Here is a 21118-nt window from a genome sequence, read left to right as displayed (position 1 = left end):
CAGTTGTACTGTTGAATGGAAGATTGATGAGATATTCTGGTTTAATATGGTTTGATTTATCTCTTTTAGGGTTTGTCGATTTCAGTTTTGCAGTACACGCACTTGTGTCATCGTTAATTGGTCAGTAGGTTATGATTTTGGTGAATTGTGTGATGATCATTGCAAACTGTTGAACCGTTGAAAGGATGATTGATGAGATATGCTGGTTGTAGTTTTGACCGTCTTATTTGGTGTGTTGTTTCTTTATTGCGCTTGAATTTGGTACTGTCTCGGTCTTGGTCAATAGTTATTGGGGAACTCCAAACAAGGATAAGTATTGACATGGCCGGAAGGAGTATTTGTTTGCGGCTTACATCTTTAGAGCTTGAAATCAGTATGTTTTTGTAACTTCGGGATTATGAATTGCGGAGCAAATTAAGGGCTGAAGTTGAGTTAAGTTAATGTCTCAATGACAAATAGTTTATGAAGGGATTTATAAAATTCCTAGGGTTAGTGGGGGATTTGGCTATAGCTTTCATAGCATGGAATATGAGATTTGATTTATCGGTTTCTAATTGTCAAGCGTGGGGGATTACTGGTTTAGATAACAATCATTAAACTTAATTGTGGACCTCATAGTTGATCTTATATCGAATTGCATTCTATCTAATGATTCCTCAAAGAACTGGCCTCTGTATTGTTATTGCTGGTGTATGTAGGATAAGTGGTGGGGTGGTTAAAGTGAGAGGCTTTAATGAGATTATGCAATAGTGTATTAACCAAAGACTGTCAGACATGCTTTTACTTGTGTTTTTCATCGTCACGACAATATTGAGTTTATGTTGCAGTGTTGCACACACGGGCTATCTTCTTTTTGAAATTTTAATGTTGATAAACTTCCTTGTGGGTGTATAACTATGTTGGATGCTTGGTCACTCTCTCATTGTTGTGATGAGAGCATACACATCTTTGTTCAGTCATGATCCATTGGCTCTTTGTCAAACTTTGATTCTAGTAGAGGTTTTCTCCCATCAAAGCAAACTTCTTGTTCATGATTTTTGTTCCTTGATGCTGCTTATCACCTGTAGATATTTAGCTTTCCATTGAAAATTAGTAGAAGTAGGTGGTTAACTCCCCTCCCCGGCAACATGAAAGGGAAAAATATACAGGTTAGTATATGTAATGTGTTGATCATGTGTTTCTGAGGCTCATTAATGATGTATCTTAATACTCCATTGCGTCAAATTTGTCTGTCTTAGTATCACCTTTGTTGTTTGAGAGATTTTTAATTGTAGAAGTACTTGGAATGTTCAAATTCAAGGGCGGAAGTTGTTAGTGTAAGTAATAGTTATCCTAAAGTTTCCTGGCTAATAATTGAGTTTCCGAGGATGGGAGTACCCGCAGTAGTAGAGATCTGAGATTTCTTTTTGGACTTTGGATAAGCTCTGTTTGCCCATTATGAAGCCGATTGCTGAAGTTGTTAGTTTCAACAGTTGTAGGAATCAGGATGTTTACAATTACTTTGGACAAGCTTCAGAAGTCACGTGGTAGTTTCTGCGGTCAATGAAATTCTGGTTTTTATGTATGAACTGTTTGGAATGCTGATCATTGCCCAAAGGTTGTTGAAAAAATTATTGTGTAGCCAGTAGCCACTCATAGTTCTGCTGTATCTGATATCACTCCCACATGAATATTGTTGCCTTGTTAGACCACTCCTATTAAAATTGTCTGCCTTGTGAACCCTGCAAAAGGAACGGCTGTTAAAATTACGGCCATAAGTCCTAGGTTGGAAAAATCTCTCTGCAATCTTTCGTTCACATCATCATGGGCAAGAATTTATTCTCTGCAATCTTTTTGGTGTTTCTAATACTCTGAACTGGACGTGATTATTATATGGGTCATTTGAGAACCACCTCTCTATGATTTTAACACACAGGTATAGATACGTACATCCCACCCCTTACCCCCACGGTCGACTATAGTCCTTGTAGTACTGTATTTCTTGTGATTTTTGTGTATTGAAGACAGATATATAGGTGCTCAGCATTTGTTCTTTGATTTCTGGTTGCAGCTTGATAACCTGTTTCTGGGTGTCACCCCTGTGTTATCTGTATGGACTGTATCTAGTATCAACTTAGTGAGAATGTGATCAGAGTTCTTTCCTGCTATGTGCAGCAGTGTTCCTCTCAATATCAGGGGATATAATTAGTTTTTTTTTTTTTTATAGCTGGAATCCTGAGCAAATCTATACCTTTGTTGGTAGCTCCTGAATTCTATGAGGCGTAGCTGTCTTACCTTTGCTCATGATTCCGGGAAGCAAAGAGGCATTGTTCAAAGAGCGTGTGGCTGCTCTGAGTAGAGGTGGGTAAGACCAGCCTCATCGCGTATGTATGCTCATGAGTATCTCTCTGCTTTTAGTATTGCCTCTAGGCCTCTACTTACTTGCCCGTGTTTGTTTTCTTTCGCTCGCCTACACACTGACGAGATGGTGCGCTAGTAAGGTGGTGGAGGGAGACATGGGGCCTGGGGGAGAAGAAAGAAATGACAGGATATTATTCCAAACATTTCATAATGCGAAAGTATAATATTAAGACACTAATATTAATTGAGCACATGTTAAAAAAAAGTGGTAATTTGTGAATATTAACATAAAATCTGCCACCCAAATGGAATTTTTCCGCACTGGTAAAGTTGTAATCCACCTTCCCGTGATCTCGTCAATCCTCAAATCATACAGTGTGAAAAAATAGTAATAAATGTGATAAAATAGGTATAAATCATGTTTAAAAATAAAATGAGTACATTTATTATGTAAATAGGTACGAAATCACTCCGTATCTCTCAAGTTTTAGTGAATCATAAAAATGATACAGTTTGGTTGTTTGCATGAGAATAAATTCTTGCCCATCATCAAAGAATCAGAGACTTGTTGCGCCTTCTATTATCCAGAGCATCTCAATTCGGGTCCCGTGTCAGATTCGGGTCCTCAATTCGGCTCTTTAATCTAATTTTTCTTTTTAAATTACATTCTCATTGGAAAATCTAAAAAGCAATGCTTGTTTGACGAATAAGAAATAATGTGTAGTCTGTAGTCTGTACTCTGTAGTGTGCTCTTCCTGACAGTCGATAAATAAGGGCTCGAACCAGTATCATTTATATAGAGAGTGATCGGAGAAGTAAGGCGGGTAAATACATCTCTGCAATTATCTCAGATTAATTCCTACCTCTTAATCATCACACACTTCATAGTAATACTAATAGTAATACTGTTATTGCCAACATTGTACAGGTTTGTTTTGATTAAGCGAAAAATGGCAACAGCAAAAATGAGCGAGCTGGAGCACCAAGCTAGACTTGAATTGATGATAAAGGAGGCTGCAGGAAAAGTCGTGTTCAACGAGTCGATCATTCAGGACAACTACAAAGTTACAAAAGCTACGATGCATAATTCAGTCAAGGATCTCAAGGACTTAGTTGTGTATGACAGTCATAGCTGGTTAGGAGATGTGGTTGAATCCTACCCATCCCCGGTACATAATATGGATACTGATCCATATGCCAGTTTTATTCATCAAGGCTCAGACGGTTCCAAAGGCGGAGTGGTGTACGTCGATGGCACTGACTCGACTGCCCGCAAGTGGCTTGCCGCTTTCGACGCTCCCAATAACAAGGTATGGATCAATGTACTTGACAAGTACTCTACCTAGCTCATCTTTTGACATTGATACATATTAATAGGAATAAATATAATAGTTGGGCCTTAACCATAACTTAAGGTTTTGGTTAAGATGGTTCATCTACGATGGTATCAGATAGAGCTGTTCATAGATCGTCCCGTCCATTTAACCCGGCCCATCCCACCCACTAAATAAGCGAGCACGGACAAAGGATTTTTAGAAAAATACAAAGGCCCAGCCCACTAACCCGTCCCAAACCCGCTTGTCCGTGGACAAGAAATTTGATGTCATCCCAGCCCATGTCCGACCCAAGCCCGCATTTGGCCACCTCTAGTATCAGAGCCAGTATGACCAAAAAGTCACAGGTTCAAATCCTGGCAGTCTCCAATAACTCACGAAGCTGAAATTCAGCACATAGTAAGAGGGAGCTTGTGCACTAACCACTCGAGTGAGGGAGCGTAATAGGAATAAATATAATAGTTGTGTCTCAACCAAAAGCGCACCAAAACACATAACGTTGATCGTATACATTCTAGGCCGAAGTTTTGGAGTTTGGAGTTAATTAATCTCTATTCTCTTAACTAAAGAAAATACTCATTTTCCTTACCTTAGTTAAAAAACAAAAATTGTATCTTTTTTCCTAATAAAAATCCCGAGTTTCGTAATAGTTTACTAAATTTGTGAAGTAAATGTAGAAGGCACTCTATAATAGTTTGGATATTAAATGTAAGAAAAAATTTTGTCTCGAGAAAGACTGTCCTCCTTACGTCTAAAGACAATGCACCTCACGGAATATAATGAAGGCTTAGGTGTAAGGAGTACGGTCCTCCCGAAAGACATGAGAATTTTTCTAAATGTAATCTTACACCCTCTTGATTAAATGGGAGACAGTGTTATGTGGAATGCGGACCAATAGGACCGACAAACTGGAAGGTGGTTGAAGAGAATCTGAATCAATCCGGAAACTTAAGCTCCTACAACGATCCGGTCTTGGGAGGATGGGCGGGAGCCCATGTTTACCGTGACCCTGATGGTAATGTGAATCAATATCACTTGTATATCGCTTTTTCACGTTAAGTAATTAGCCTATGCCGGAGGGGATTGCCTATTGCTACTATAAAACCGGTGTATATCATATAACGACCTTATATAACTTATGTACTTAATGATCGATAACAATAGATGAGGTGCCTAAGTATTATAAGGCGGTTGTACATCATATAAATGTATAATGATCTTATTTGAGAATTTGTGAAATAAAACAATCCCTCCTTATATTATGAGTAGTGTTGCTATGTTGTACTGTAGGAAATAATTTTGTTCCTAATGATTTTTCGCTGTCTAATAAAGCCTAGTTCTATAAAAAAATCGCGCTAGGCGAAAAACAAACGACTTTGAAATGGTTAATATCAGTGCAGACGAAGGCAGACACACAACTACTATGGCTAACCACAAGGACCTTGTCGATGTCAAAGCATATAAGCCGCTGACAAAAGCTATTAACGTTCCAACGAACGCTAGCTGAAGAACGTGGATGCAGAACGAGAGCAAAAACATAGGTTCATCATCTCGACGTGCAATCATCATTGCCCAAAGTGTGCTGAAAAACACTATTGTGTAACCGCTCATAGCTGCTGTATTTGATATCACGGCCACTTTGAATACTATGTGCCTTGTTAGACCAGTACTTCTATTGAAGCCGTCTACACTTGTGAACCCTGCTGCAAAACTAATGGCCGCTAATATTACGGCCATAAGTCCTAGACTGGCAAAATTTCTCCGCAGTCTTTCATTCACATCGTCTGGACGATGAAGAGCCATTTGCTGGATCACTTCAGGTTGTTTTTGCTCATCACTTGGTTGGATTAATAGCTGATACCCAATTTCTACCTGTGATTGAAAGAAAAAACACGTTAGTCTGCCTTAAAACGGATGTATCCATCTTAACATTAAAACGGGTCAAGTATCATCCCGTTTGTACATATAACACAAATCTGTTGCTATTCCCCATGCATTCTGATAATTAGTTTCTTTTGGGATATTCTCTGTATCCCTGAACTTTTTCGTTTTCTAAGGTGTACCCTTCGTTTTTCACAAAAAAACTTTGACCGACAATAATTCTCTGTTAGAGTTCAAAAAACGGTAAAAAAATTTTTCGAACCAATGATCTGGTCAAGGTCTTGAATTTGAAAAAAAAAATCACCGATTTTTGAACTCGTAGCCGGTAGTTATGGTTGGTCAACCCTTTTTTAACGAATAAACTTTGACCGACCATAATTCCCAACTACGAGTTGAGACGTCGGTGAATTCTTTTTCAAACTGAAGTCCTCTTAAAGACGGTCAATTTGGAAAAAAAAATTATTGTATTCTGAACTTGATTGTACTCAAGAGTTATTAACGGTCAAAGTTTTTTTTGCAAGAAAATAGGGGTACATCTTAGAAAATGAAAAAGTTGAGGGGTACACGAGAGAATATCCCGTTTCTTTTTGGTGGTGGCGTTGTTTCTGTGTACTGAAGTAAAAGATATAGGTGCTCACCATTTGTTCTGTGAGTTCCGGTTGCAGCTTGATAATATCCCACGGTGTGAAACCTTCCTTGTTTCTGACTGTCGCTCCTGTGTTATCTGTATCGAGTATCACCTTAGCTAGAATGTGATCAGAGTTCTTTCCTGCTACGTGCAGCGGAGTGTTCCCTTCAGTGTCGGGGATATTAATGAGTTTTTTCATGGCTGGATTCCTGAGTAACTCTATTCCTTCCTGATAGCTTCTGAATTCTATGAGGTGTAGCGCTGTCTTACCTTTGCTGTCGCAAATCGCTACAGATTCTGGACAGTGAAGAAGGATTGTACGAAGAGCGTCTGGCTGACCAAGACTGGCTGCTCTGAGTAGAGGAGTAAGACCAGCCTCGTCTCGTATGTATGCACATGATTTCTCTGCTTTTAGTATTGCCTCCACATGCCCTTGTTTATTTGTCTGTGCCGCGTAGTACAGTGCTGTTCTTTTCCGCTTGTCTACTCTTTTAGCCAATTCCGGGTGCTTTTCTAGCAAAAGTTTTGTAGCACCCTCTGCAACAAGGCATGGTATATAATCCATAGTTAGAACTAATTCTTATTTAAGACGGAAATATCTCTTTCAAACAATAAAACAGGTCAAATAGATTGACCAGGCAAAAAGCAGAATGCCCGAGGAATGACAAACTCTAGTCCCATCTATCTATATGGGACAGTATTTGACCCGTTCTATCTATAGTTAGAACTAATTATCTTATATATAAAACAAATTCTTATTTAAGACGGAAATATCTCTTTCAAACAATAAAACAGGTCAAATAGACGAATGAGACAAAAAGCAGAATGCCCGAGGAATGACAAACTCTGGTATTTGACGGATATGGCTGTCTTAAACAAGAATTTGTGTATATACCTGTGCAAGTGTCGACTGCGACATGAAGTGGGGTTAACCCAACAGGTGCACTCAAGCTATACGCCATGGTCGACATCAAAATCGTTTCTAGAACGTTCTCATGACCATAAGCAGCAGCAAGGTACAGCACACCCTCATTAGCATTATTATCATAATTAGCCAATTCAGGTTCAACTTCAAGGAGGTACTTCGCGACATCCTCGTACCCATGCTTAAGCGCCTCGTGAAGAGGCGTATTCCCATTTGAGTCTCGAGCCTTCCATGGCTCGGGACTGTCATTTCCCTTTTCAGTTGCCAAATGGGTTAGAAGTGTCGATCGCTCCTTCCTCTCTTTGATGTCATGCAGGTAAGACTTGTACTGGTTAACTAGAACCTGAACTGTGTCAAGCTGCCCTAGTCGAGCAGCGACATGAAGCGGGTTCTCCCCTAGGTTGTTACCCCAGCAGATAAGAAGCACCACAGCCGGGATTTTGTCAAGCGCCTTGACAATGAAGGGAAGCCTATCCCGGCTGGCTGCCAGGTGGAGAAGATTGTCCCCTTCCGGAGTTTGAGTTAGGAAATATCGTTCATCGGGAATACCATTCCGGTTTCCTGTCGCTGGTGACGGTGACCCCTCGAATTCAGTAAGGTAATCTTCTTTCCCTTCTGTTGCAGCCAAGTATAGTTGCTCATCCATGTTTTATTTGTTTCTTTTTATTTTTGGCTATTGTTCTCGACTTTTTTTGATGTAAACCGGGATATTCACTGTCGACAACCGTGTGTAGGCTATTGTTTTCTTTATGCAACTATGATGTTGTACTACTCATTTATAATGAAAGCATGCACCTAACACGTTCAGCTCACTTACAGTCTAAAGCTTCTTTTATTTGTTGTAGTAAGAATCCAGAAGATTGCAATTTGTATAACGTTGAATACAAAATGAAGTTGTTCAATTAGCCGCTCTTAAAACTGATATATACGTCTCGTCTTCAGATTAGAACAGGTCAAATAATATTTCACTTGCATAGATAGGACAAGTTTTTTTTGCTAATCTCTAGACATTCCGGTTTTGTTTTTATCTATCTTATTTAACCCGTTTAAGTTTAAGACTGATATTTCCGTCTTAAACAAGAATTTTTTAAAATAATGGGGATTACATGCAAATTATTTGGGTTTGCATGATAGAGTTGACTAAGATGGTTGGTATGCATGCGACACAAAGTTAATCCCTGCACGACCTTAATTATTCCATTTTGCTTAATCATGTTTTAGAATCTGGATTATTGGAATGTTTTTGTGTTGACAAATTAAATCAATTTCTTGCTATTGGGATGAAAGGGAAGCAGCACTATGTAACCTGTTCTTGGTATAAGAATGTGGTTGTTTTGGTTGTCTTATTGTAACTAGACCTGGTAAAACTGACCTGATCCGATAAGGCTGACTCGAGACCCGGAAATGATCCCAAATGTGTGACCTGACCTGAACTGAGTGAACTGAAATGACCCGATCCAAAGTGAACCGACCCAAATGACCCAGTTGCCAGGTCTAGTGCCAATGTCTTGATGGCTGAATGAGTGGATTCTTAAGGGTTAGAATCGCGATCGGAATCGTCTACGATTGAGGAGAACAATTCGAATTGTCATGGGATTGTTTTATTCTGGATTGTTTTATTGCTATGATCTTCAAGGTCGGGTGAGATTGTACAGAATTGTGTGGGTCATTGCCTCATTGGTATAACCGTATAATCATCATTTAGGATCGTAAAATAATGATGTATGTTCTCTAATTTTGAGTTTATTTACTCTTTTGTACATGCAATTAAAAGTTTAAGGTATATGTAATATACTCCCTAAGTAAATTCTTCACTCCTATATCACATAGATTGTGTTAAAAATATATGCTTGAAATCGAAATGAATATATGCTTGAAAACGAAATGAATGAAATCCAAATACCTTTTTTTTTTAAAACAAAGTGATTCAATACCTTAATCATTCGAGTTAAATAGGAATTTGAGGACATAATAATGTACACAAGACATTTGATAGACAAAAAAGGGAGTAATTTGAATTTGAATCATCTTCATTTCCTTCCATTTCCTTTCAATGATCCTGATTTTGTTCCGGATTTGATTTAACAGTCAACTGTTTAATGAAATAAATGGAGGGAAACAAAATGGAAAGGATCCACACTCAAGAGGGAGGGGCTGCATTTCGTCTGAAGCTTCAGATGAGAATATGTGACCATTTTATGGTTAAATGTAACCACAATGGTACAGCCAATGTTACGGCTTATGGTAACTTGTTTTTCGAAAATGGTCACATTTAGCTATAAAATGGTTACAAAATCCCGTCTTATTGCTTCAGACCAAAATGGCCCATGGCCCGTCTGAAACAAGATCAACTGCACTGCAGAATAGGGAAGACTAGATAGGATCAAGGGGTAAATGTATATTTCTAGTAACTTAATCATTGTTAAGCCAAGATGGCCACACCACAAACAATTACTACAAGAAATTTGTTACAATATGATCTGAACATGAACATATCCTGATATAATAATTTACCAACAGAAGGTAAAACAAATTACAACCAAACAACATTCCACTGGCCACTAACATCTTCATAGTCATCATCATCAACGTTAGTGCTACAAGTTCCCAACCACAATGGGGAGATACATCTGCTGGATTATACGACAGGAATGACTGACCTTGCTATATATGTGTCGGGCCCTATTTCATCTGGTTTTCCGAGTTTTGAAGCTCTCAGCTGACAATTGCCTGGATCTGCATTAACAGCTCTCGGCCTAGCCTAGAACAAAACCGCTCAAGGGCTTCTTTTCAATTTGGGACGTGCATCTAGTTGTGAGAAGAAAATCTGATATTAGCCTTCCAAAGCATGAGAAGGGACCTGCAGTAAACAAGAAGTAATACATTGTTGAAGCAACTAAAAAGAGGAATACGACAGAAGGGAACGTCTATCCTCGCTATTTATTGAATGCTACTTTACTCAGACTCAATGATAACTCTGCAAATTTCGGATACGACATGATGATATTGTGTCACAAATTTCATGCGTTTGGCCTATAATGAAGGCATCAAAGTTTCGTGTCATGTTCTGCCAGAATGCTCGAGTATCGAACATGAAATACGCAACCAAGCAGCAAAGTTAAGTATGGAAGTAACATATTGTGAATTAGCACAAGTAGAAAGTCAATGATTCTAGAAATAAAACACCAAGTTGGCCCTATGATAAGATATACCACTGCTAATTAAACAGTTCCTCAGCAAGTTTGCCATTCGCCGGAAACAATGGTTAAAATAGTCGGTCCCTCTGATATATCCCTATAGACCAATGCTTGTCCAACCACCACCTTTCTCTTCTAGATCCTTCCTACTGACCTGTAAGCTCTTATTCCTCGCCCATCTCGATAACCGGTAACCACCACCATCCAACCATCATATTTCTCAACCTCAGATCTACGCCACAGACACTATCATTGTCGACAAATCGTTAGGGTTCCCAAGTTCGGGAAAAGGGTTTGGATTTACTGATATACAAACCCAATGCCCTAACTTGGCACTTGTTCAGGCGGTGAACAAATGATCAACACCCTAAAGCGAAATTTTCAGCCAACTCTGGAATGTGCTTTAGAGAGGAGTACTTAATAGTTAATTGTCTGGAAATGAAGAGCTAGAGAAAAAAAAATTGGCCTTGATGTTGAAAGAATTTGGCCTGAAAGTAGGGAATTAGAAAGGAAAAAAATGGACTAGTGGTGTTCGTGGTAATCAACATCTTTGTTTTTTTTTTTTTTTTTTTTTGACAAGGGTGACATCTTTGTTTTCAATGGTAACACCACATTGCGAGTTGTTAATTCGTTATACTGCTCTTATGAGCACCATACTCCATAACACCCGTAACTCCGTAAGACCAGAAATCATAATCATTGGACACACACTGGTACTCACCTAAACACACATACGTTTTTTTAAAGGGTAACCAAACAATGCATAATTTTGGTGAATATGCTAAATTAATTTGGAAAATATTATAGCTCGTTTTGGTGGATATCACTCCCCAGAGTACGAAGTACTATACTCCTCGAAGCACGGTTTCCTTTACCCACATCATGAGTGTGATGCGTATCTATGTAACACAGGAAATATTTTGAGTAGCTTCTCTATAACCAAACAACTAAATTTGTTTCCAGCACCAGTTACACTCATCTCCAGAATAAAAGATTATGCATAAAAAAAAAAACTCCAACCAAAGCAAGGCCTAATAATGATGCAACCATTGGCAAATTTACATTGAGGGACCCAAGACACCACAAATTAACTTTTTTCTGCAGCTTACTAGAGGAAATGGAATGATGCGGGATCCATTTGTGAACATGGTATCCATTTAGATACGCTTGCAGGACAACTTCATAATGAGCATATATACCACCCTATTCTGGTCGGATATGGAAGCCTTCCTTTTTTAGTTGTTTAATCTATCTTTCATAATTAATGTGGGATATTCCGAATCCGCAGTACCATGGAGTCCAAACAATCACTAGATTGCTCAGAAGATACTTTCAATGGGCTCAAATCTGTTACTGGAACGAAAATAAATCTTGAGAAATCATACTGAATATTAACGACACATTCTGTACCTTGTTGAAAAACTGATCATTGTTTATCAACCACACATACCTAGCCATATCCAATTCTCTCGCGATAAAAATTCAAAATCAACAACTTCACTATATAGGCTTTATAATCCCCAGCTACACCTATGTTTAAGCAGATTATTGAAGTCTACACATTTTTTTGTTGATGATAGAAGACAGTAACATATTTTCTCTTGGATCTGATGTAGCTGTAGATCCATATCGTATTATTTCTAGATGTCATATCGTATCAGTGAATGGAATAATAAAACAACAATTAGAAGAATTATATCCCACAATATTAATTACGTTTCAAACATGATCAGCAAGCTTTTCAAGACACAGATAATTACAGATAGTTGCACCTACATGCAAGTTAACGCAGCAGAATATGAGAATAGTAAAATAAAAGGCAACTAACCAGAAATGGCAGACACAATTATTCTTACCTCTACAAAGTTTTCTTCCAGAGAGGACGATGTTGTACTGGTCCCATTGGAACAATCATACTGGAGTATCCTAAGTTTCCCCTCCTGCATATAATTGCAAGCAATATTAGAGATTTGATGTGATGACAACTCCGAACAACCAAGTCAACCCTATCAGAAAGGCCCATAGCTCCACCTTAGTTCCATAAACAAGGCCGCCGCCAGCATCAGGATGAAAGCATGCTACATTTACTTCATCCTCGGCACTGGGAAGAACTCTCACAAGCTCCATATCAGAAACTCTGTAAACCTGGGACAAAATAACAAGTTCAAGGTAAGGACGTCATTGCAGAAACCACATAACTGAAATTCACAAAGTTCATTAACCTATAAGAAACTGAACTTTTAGCATTTATCAGAATGAAGGAGGCTAGACGAATCTTTTACCTAGAAAAAGAGTAGAATCAAGGTAGTGGGATGTAAAACAAGTAAATCTCACCAGAAGCTGACCCCACTGATAGGTTTTATACGAAGGAATAATTGGAAGATACAGAATTGTTTATAATACCTCTAGGATAGTGTAAATGTGTACAGTATTCCTGCCATCAATAACAACACTTTTGAGAAGAGAATTATGACGGCGTCCATAAGCAAGAAGCAAATGCTCTGAAGTAGGAGAGAACTGCAGCAAAACACATCACAAACAAAACTGAACGTCAGAAATGATGCTAAAACTAAAAGGTTAGCTACTTCAACAATAAAGAGCATCCCGGTGCACGATGGCGTCCCCGCTAGGTGAGGGTCCGGGGAAGGGTCCCACCACAAGGGTGTAATTGAGGCAAGCCTTTCCTTGCCATTTTGGCAAGAGGCCGCTCCAAGGACTTGAACCCGTGACCTCACGGTCACAAAGCAACACCTTAACCGGTGCGCCAAGGCTCCCCTTCAACAATAACAATAACAAAGGATAAATGAATATACAAAAGGCAACCATATGATGGACGTGCTAATACTTCTAAGGGGGTGTTTGGTTGGGAGGTTTGGAATGGAATGGAATGGATTCTAGTTATTCTAGTGTTTGGTTGGTGTATTTTGGAATGGAGTTAAAATCTTGATGGATTCTCATTCCACCCCAACCCCTTGGAATCCCATACCCACCTCCTCCTCATGGATTCAAACTCCATTCCTTCATGTTTATTTTTCTAATGAACCAAACATGTTTTGGAAGGTATGGAATTGGAACCCCATACTCCTATGGTTTCTCATTCCAATCCATTCCATTCCTAAACAGTGAACCAAACGTCTTACGGAAGTAATAACATATATCACGAATGATTCACTGAAAAGTGCATTTAACTCTAACATCGATCGTTGATGTTCTCATAAGAGTATTACAAGGTCCATGATCTATACGAATTTCCGGTTAGTTTTTATCCTCCTTCCTGCCCACCTCAAACGATAGCATATAGCGTCCTCATCATAATCATTTGCAAATGCTAAGGACCCAAACAGAACTTATAAACATCCAAGCAAAAGCTACCAGTGACTCAAGAGGAAATGAAGATTGGTGCCAGTCACGCCATGAAAATAAACATATAGGACAGGATAATTTTCTATTAAATATTAGCCGAATATACAAAACTATGTTTATGTGAAAAAGATGTACTAACAGTAAGCCACTACAATAAGAGGTATATCAATCGCTGACCTGAATCGAGGTCAAACAATGGGCAGCTCTTACAGCTCGTGAAGCAAGTACTAAACCAAACCTGCATTGTCCTCGGATAAAAAAGAAGGTAATTTAAAGTGGGGTCATGATTAGCAGATAGAAAAAGTTGACGGTAACAGAATGACAAGGAGCCAGATAACAACTAAGCAGCAAGACATACGTTGCTTCCTCGAGGGAGTATATCCGAAGCTCGTAAATAATAGGCTGCGCTGAGATTGGATGTCTAGTAGGCGATGAGGAACTTCTGGATACATCATGTTGAGTCTGCATATGTAATCCATATTCACCTTCAGGAGGAGGAAGCATGCATGCCACACATGCTGCCAAAAATCTCCCACATGGAGAAAAATGAGCACCCATCTCACTGCAAACATGATCAAGACCGTTCATAGCCGAGGCAAGATAATCAATAAAGATAACAGAGATCCATTGTCATAACTCCACATTGAAAAGGACATTTATTAGTGCCTATAGTGATAGGCAGAGAGGAAGGCATAAAGCATACTCATGGTATTAAATATCATTTTCAGTCGTGACCAATTGACCATGGAATATGTTGTCAAACTTGTCACACCCTCAAATCGGTCACTATGCCATAAATGTGGCTGATACTGCCTCAAAGTACGGGTGCAGTAACCTTGAAGACCCTTGCAAAATAGTTGTGATGCAGGGTCGTAACACACATTTAATACCATGAGTGCATGAGTTCATGACACGAGTACGAGAGTAGCTGTTTACAATGACGTCTACTGTACTTTCTCAACTAACCTGCAGAGGACAGCATGTGGAATTGTTAAACGACATCTGTGAACTTCTAGAGGGGCACAAGGGTCTCTTATGTCATGTGGCCATATTCTAAGCTTCACAGTGCATGGTAACTCTGCTGCAGCAGCAGCTGCTGCTAGTGAAGCTGAAAGCTCAGTCTGTATTCTGCTAATGACAGGCTGAGTATCACCTTCGTCAGCCAGACGGTTTGTTCCTTCAGTCACAGCAGCACTGCCTGTTGTACGGGAGTGAGATATCCGATGCCGTAACCTCCTTATGCCTCTTGTATTGGATCCTGGAGAGACTGGCTCATGGTTTGATGACTGATTTGATGACCCACCTTGCACAGGAGGAAGCGTAGAAGGAAGTTCCTGTAAGTTTCCATTTAACGAACGCATCATGTGCTGATCACCTTGGCTCTGACCAATCAACCACCCTTGAACAAAAGGTAGCTCCCAGTAAGCTGGGTCTCCAAAAGGCAAAAACTGAGTATTTCTCTCTTCAGGCTGTACATCAGACGAGTCCATAGCATCAGTGGCCATATCAGAAGTCATGGTATCCAATTCAGCCGATCCTCTATTGGGCCTCTCATCCAGAGTACGAGACGTGTTATTAGATTCAATTGGGGACAACAAAAGTTCATACTGACCAGAAGGGGTTGAATATGTCAACAACCTCACTGAAGCAGGACCAACCCTCTGTTGCGTACTAGCTAAACCAGCACCATCAGGATGCTGCGAAGATATTCTGGCATTGTTTATGGAGGGCGGAGGCCATATCAAGTAAGGCATGGATGTTCGAGGAAGTTCCTCTAATAAGCTAGGCCGATCCCAAGAATATGTGTCAGCGAAATATACAGTGGGAGGTGGATATCGCATGTAACCCCGAGAGGTTGCAAGGGTCATCGACGAATCTGCAGAATCAAGGTCATTGACCTGCAGGAGGAAGTCATCAGACAAAGAAGAAAGATTGCAAATGAGGGAACAACCGCAAATGACGAAAAATTACCTCCGCAGTCAATAGAAAAGGTGCAGCACGTGGATGAAAATGAACGGCACGCAAAGAGCGCCGTGTCGTCAGCACAATGGTAGGAGTCGATGCTTCTCCTCTTCTGTTATAGTGCCATATGTATAGCTTCCAAAATAATTTACAAATGAGCATGTAACATCACATCAAGTGGGCATACCATAAATAAATACTATACATGTTTGCTATGCTAGTAGTATTTCTACCTTGTGTCCAGAAGCCACTGCAAGAAGCTCACCCTGGGCATGGAAGGCAATAGAAGCAATTGGGCGGTCTGCACATGACCAACCACTCACATTTAGAAGTAGAAAGGGATGGAAAAACCGGCCCGGTAGTTAGTAATTTCAATTCAAAAGGTAATAGAAAAAGTAGATGAAACGTAAAAAAATTCATCTCATAAACTCATAATAGAGGTAAGGAAATTACAAAAATCACGTGACCCTATACATTCTGCTGTATTTGCATCCCAAAGGCGAACTTCATGATCCAAACTTCCACTTGCAAGTAAAAATGGACATGTTGGATGGAATCTAACCTGAAGAAGAATATATAACAGTTTCTCACACCAATTGTACATTTTTATCGACTGTTAATAAAGAACATTGAGAACAATGAAACACCTAAGTGCATGCTTAAAGGCGGTAGTTACAATTACAATGTATGGGAATTTGATTTAGTACATACGAACAAGGAGAAAGGGGTCACAAGAAAAGTAGTTGATTTCATCATATATTTTTTGCATGGGTTAAAGTAGTATGGCATTATTTCAGTTGAATAAAGGTCCCAATACATTCCAATAGGAATTGCCTCCCAAACACTATTTCACCTTTTTTCACCACGTGTATTCTCATATCTCTACTGATGGAGATTCTTTTACATTGTTATGGGAAAAGCCTACAACCAAACATGCCATAAGATCTTTAACATTTAAAAGAGCCTTCATATCCTTGTAGATAGAGAAACTAGATTCTTCCTAAAATAGACATACAGATGACAAACAGATTATACAAAATAACTTCTTATGCCAATAACTATACTCCTCACTCATTTTTTTGCAGTGTTAGTTCATGGTGTAAACACAATGAACTACAAGAGAATTAGACAACTCTGACCAATCACAATATAGGCAATAACCATTGTATGTTCATTCATTTTTTTTTTTGTCTGGTGATTTTACTTGTGACCTTGTGGGGGATGCTGCAAAGGTATGCATGCATCCCATGCATAAGCGCCATGAGTAGGCAAATCTTGTACTTTCCACAGAATTGTTTGTTATCTTAACAGGAGCATTGTGGACATAGAATGGCCTAGACAAACAAGCTATCTCTGGAAATCAGATACCAGAAAGTAGAAGCAATCCTGGAGCAACAGAACACTCAGGAATAGACATGTGACAAACGTAACTCTCATAAATTCCGTACATTCCCTCTTCAATTACAAAACATAGTGTCACAAAAACACACAACAATATACAAAAATAAGCTTACCACCCATGGTGTCCTTCGATGTCCACTAAGCACCTTTAGACAGTTTCCAGTTTGGCAATCTATTATCTTCACAGTATGATCACCACTGAAATAAAAAATAAAATTTTCACATCAGAAATCAAACTTTTAGGCACTCTGAGTTTCTGCAGCCAGAATAAAGAAAAACTCACTGTGTGGAAGCAAGTGTCTTCCCATCTGAACTAAAAGCTGCAGCAATTGTAGACCTAGGAGGCGGTAGAAGAGGGCAATATTGGGCCGAGAAATGACACAAGGACTCTGCCTCAACCCTGGAATGCAACTCACATGAATTATACATATAAAATCTGATTTGGAACTTTCAAAAGACAAATTAATAGCATTTATAATGACAATCATTCAGCAAAAAGGTAATAAGCGCAAGAGAAGCTACCATGAGATGAGTCCACGCCTTGCATCTCTTCCAACCTCCAGTATTTGGCCGCGAGAGTCACTACAACCTTCCAACCCTTCACCCCACAACCTTCTTGTCAGGCGTTTTGTTCGAGAAGTGACCTCCCGACGTGCAAGAAGGTTATAGACATTGTCAGTGCTGGTGAGATAGAATTACCATACACCACGTTAGCTAGAGACAATTATAAGCAACTCCAATGTAAATTGCTTCTATTCAGTTCCGTCACAACTATCCTTAAAACAGCAGCAGAAATCAAAAGGGGCCTGAAGAGTTTCTGCTTCTCATAAACAGAACAATGATTCTAGCCACTTAAACCTTGCTTCTTAGTTTTGAAAGGCGCAAGGCTATAAGGCGACAAGGACCCGTGACGACAAGGCACAAGGCGCAAAGCGTAGGCACCCCGTTATAGACGCATGGCGCACTGTTTTTGGTTAGAAATTTGTTTTTTCAAAATAACATTTTGTGCAACACTACACTTTTCTAGGATTTTGCTAATATGTTAAGGGGTAAAAGTTAGGGATAATGTGGCAAAGACAAGAGCATAATAAAAGAGAGAAAAAAATAGAAATTGCATAGTAGTTGGCCTCGCTCGCCGCGCCTGGCACACCAAGGCAATTTGGCTAGAGCCTCACCCAATCTTGGCCTTAATGCGCGACAAGACATTCTTTTTAAAAACTAAGGTCATGTTGGTTGGGATGGAGGTAAAGTTACTAAGGCATAATGTTCAAAATAAGAAGAAAATGGAGGAAACGATGGTCATAGAATGTGGAAATAAGGAAGAGAGGGTACCTACTAATGAAGGGAATGGTTACCCATCTCTCTCTAGGGTAGTGCATTAAGTCACAACTACTCTTCTTTCCGCCCTACACTACCATCACTTACAACTACTCCTCTTCTTTCCCTTGTTTTAAACTCTATTACTGGTAATAATAACCCCATCCCAAACAAGCCCTTAGCAATAGAAAGTTTTCTTAAGCAGTCCGCGTCATAATACAAGCATACAACAAGCAATTCATATCATTTTCTTTGTCTATTTCCAACAAATGGTGATAAAATCGCGCCAATACACACTACTGGCCAACAAAAACAAACATCAAGCTAGATAAGAACATGCAAAGAGAACCCTGGCTAACCTGCAAAAACAATAAATTTCGCGGAAAAGTAGCCTCAATCTGAATCATGTGCAACTTAGGAAAAACCCCTTTAGTCCTAAAAAGGGAAATTTTCACAGGGGAAGCAAGAACAATACAAATTGAATCAAATCCATCACACAATATCAATCAACAATTCCAATTCCTAAAAACCAATCAATCCACAATTCGACAAAACCTCGAAAATCGAATCTTTTCACCTAAATTCAACTCCTCCCCCAAATATCCCAAGATCTTAAACCTCATTTTGCCAACAAAACACAAAATCGAACATAAAATCACAAAAATGAAGATCATTAACAACAAATTTCAAAAATCAAACAACAACCCACCTCCTTTTATAAGATGAATTGCTGGAAACAGCTTCAGCAACACATGATGAAGGATTTGAAGTAGATGGGCAATTACTTGGATCATCCAATAACATTGTATCTCTCATTTTTTTTTATCAAATTAATCCAATTTAATTCAAACCCACATCAATTAACACCTTTCCCCACTAAATTAAGAAATACCCACCTCAATTTTCTCACAATTTCTCCCGAATTCTTCCCCAAATTACAATAATAAAAACCTAATTAAATTATGGCATGATATTGTACAAAAGGATAATTGGGTGTATTTTTTTGGGTTTTTTATAATTAAAAAGAGGGAATTAAGGGAGGATCGAAGGGAGAAAATTAAGGGGGGTTGGGTTGGTGTAATTAGCAGCCAATAAAGGAAGATCGTAGATTATCAATTGGATTAGTGCGAAAGAGGAGAAGAAGAAAAAGGTGACCAATTTTTAAAAGTTAAAATCTGAAAGTTGGGTAAATGACAACGGTATTTCATCTTGTTCCTGTTTAAGCAATTTTATCGTAAGATTGTCTTTTTGTACTAGGGTAAAAGAACATTTTAAAATTAATTGGTTTGAAAACTAATTTAAACAAATATAATTTTTAAAAAAAATTCGTGTAAATAGTGTGACGTAAGTTGTAACTTAAGGATTTCACTTAGTTAATTTTCAAGTATAAGACAATTACTTATGAAGTTTTATATGAAAAAGTTAGTCTTAATTTAGACTTAGTAAATGGGGTAACTGGGTCAGGTCAGCCATCAGGTAAGTTTGAGTTTGATTATTTCGGATTTGTCAGAATTCGAGCCAGATTAGGCTGAGACACGTTATTTCGAGTTCGAGTCATTTTGGAGATACAATTACCAAGCTATTTAGGGAGAATGATTCGTAGGTGGCAATAAACTTTTATGTTGGGTCGAGCCCGATCGGACAGGTTAGGGACAATTGGATTGTGGGTCAAAATCAGGGTCCTTTGTTTGGGGTGCAAGTCAAGTATAGGTCGGGGTATTCGAGTCAGGGTTTTTGGCAAGTCTACCTACTGCAAAAGTTGTGGTTTTGATTTTGAATTTATTTTTCGAAGTAATTCAGTAAATATAAAGAGTAGCGAAGAAGTGACTCGAATTCGAAATCTAATTTTTAGAGTATCTTAATTATATTTTTTTTTTGGTGCAAAAGAGGGGCAAAGCCCCGATACAAATACGAAATTAACTAGTAACTAGACGAGGTATAGCTACTCCTAGAATGTCTTCACGAAGAATCGAACGGAGGCCGTCCGGAGGATGATCATAGTAGTTGACATTGGTGCTTGCCATTACTCCCTCGTTAGCGAGCCAATCAGCTGCTCTATTAGCTTCTCGGAAAACATGATCCACTTTAACCACCCAACCTTCTAGCTTGATGAGAGTGATGCATTGTTGAACGATGGGACGAAGACTATTACTCAAGAGCTGTTCCTCATGAATGAAACTGACACAAGTCTTGTTATCCATATGAACCGATAGTTTGCGAATTCCTAATGCTCGAGCTCGTTCCAAACCCACCAAAAGGGCGCGCATCTCCGCCCTCATGGAGGTACAAAAGCCACCCGAAAAGTTGTATGCACTTAGAAATTCACCCGTCTCATCGCGTAAGATGCCCCCGCATCCGGCAGGACCCGGGTTTCCTTTTGATGCACCATCCGTATTCAACAAAACCCATCCGTGTGGAGGCGTATTCCAGCGAATAAACCTCTCCTCGTGCACAGTACCCGGAATAGGTATAAAAATAGAAAATGGGTCAAAAGCTTTTCGTGTAGTCTCGAACTGATGTCGTAAGAACCGAATTGGTTCCACTGGGTTATCATCAGACCTTCCGAAAACCACATTATTTCGCCACCGCCATAACCACCAGCAAGTTATCGCAAATTTCATAGACCAATCATGGGAAGCTAAGGGGATGCCGTTACTAGCGTTTTTGGAAATCCAAGTTTTAAAAGGTAAGGTAAAGAAGGAAGGGGAAACTGCAGACTCACCCAATAGGTCCCAAAGTCCTCTGGAATAAGGACAACGGCGAAGGAGAT

At 39.2% G+C, this 21118-nt stretch overlaps 3 protein-coding genes across 3 annotated transcripts; 1 reads left to right on the top strand and 2 right to left on the bottom strand.

The window, feature by feature from the left end:
• Positions 1-3033: 3033 nt before the first annotated feature.
• LOC141642253 (uncharacterized) lies at positions 3034-4934 on the top strand. Its single transcript, XM_074450980.1, has 3 exons — positions 3034-3164; positions 3269-3650; positions 4548-4934. The coding sequence occupies exons 2-3, from the start codon at positions 3291-3293 to the stop codon at positions 4731-4733; spliced, it is 546 nt and encodes a 181-aa protein (XP_074307081.1). The 5' UTR covers positions 3034-3164; positions 3269-3290; the 3' UTR covers positions 4734-4934.
• Positions 4935-4997: 63 nt separating this feature from the next.
• On the bottom strand, positions 4998-7754 carry LOC141633709 (protein ACCELERATED CELL DEATH 6-like). Its single transcript, XM_074446139.1, has 3 exons — positions 7079-7754; positions 6194-6720; positions 4998-5546 (listed from the first exon to the last, which is right to left on the bottom strand). Exons 1-3 carry the CDS (start codon positions 7752-7754, stop codon positions 4998-5000), a joined length of 1752 nt encoding a protein of 583 aa, XP_074302240.1.
• Positions 7755-9488: 1734 nt separating this feature from the next.
• On the bottom strand, positions 9489-19569 carry LOC141642252 (uncharacterized). The gene is made up of 14 exons (XM_074450979.1): positions 19058-19569; positions 17554-17712; positions 17315-17431; positions 17145-17229; positions 16084-16192; positions 15864-15931; positions 15640-15765; positions 14635-15566; positions 14027-14230; positions 13846-13906; positions 12709-12822; positions 12337-12450; positions 12162-12245; positions 9489-9968 (listed from the first exon to the last, which is right to left on the bottom strand). The coding sequence occupies exons 1-14, from the start codon at positions 19162-19164 to the stop codon at positions 9942-9944; spliced, it is 2307 nt and encodes a 768-aa protein (XP_074307080.1). The 5' UTR covers positions 19165-19569; the 3' UTR covers positions 9489-9941.
• Positions 19570-21118: the final 1549 nt, after the last annotated feature.

Source organism: Silene latifolia, chromosome 2, assembly GCF_048544455.1.
Source record: "Silene latifolia isolate original U9 population chromosome 2, ASM4854445v1, whole genome shotgun sequence".
Lineage (NCBI taxonomy): Eukaryota > Viridiplantae > Streptophyta > Magnoliopsida > Caryophyllales > Caryophyllaceae > Silene > Silene latifolia.
This window is presented reverse-complemented; position numbering and strand designations above follow the sequence as displayed.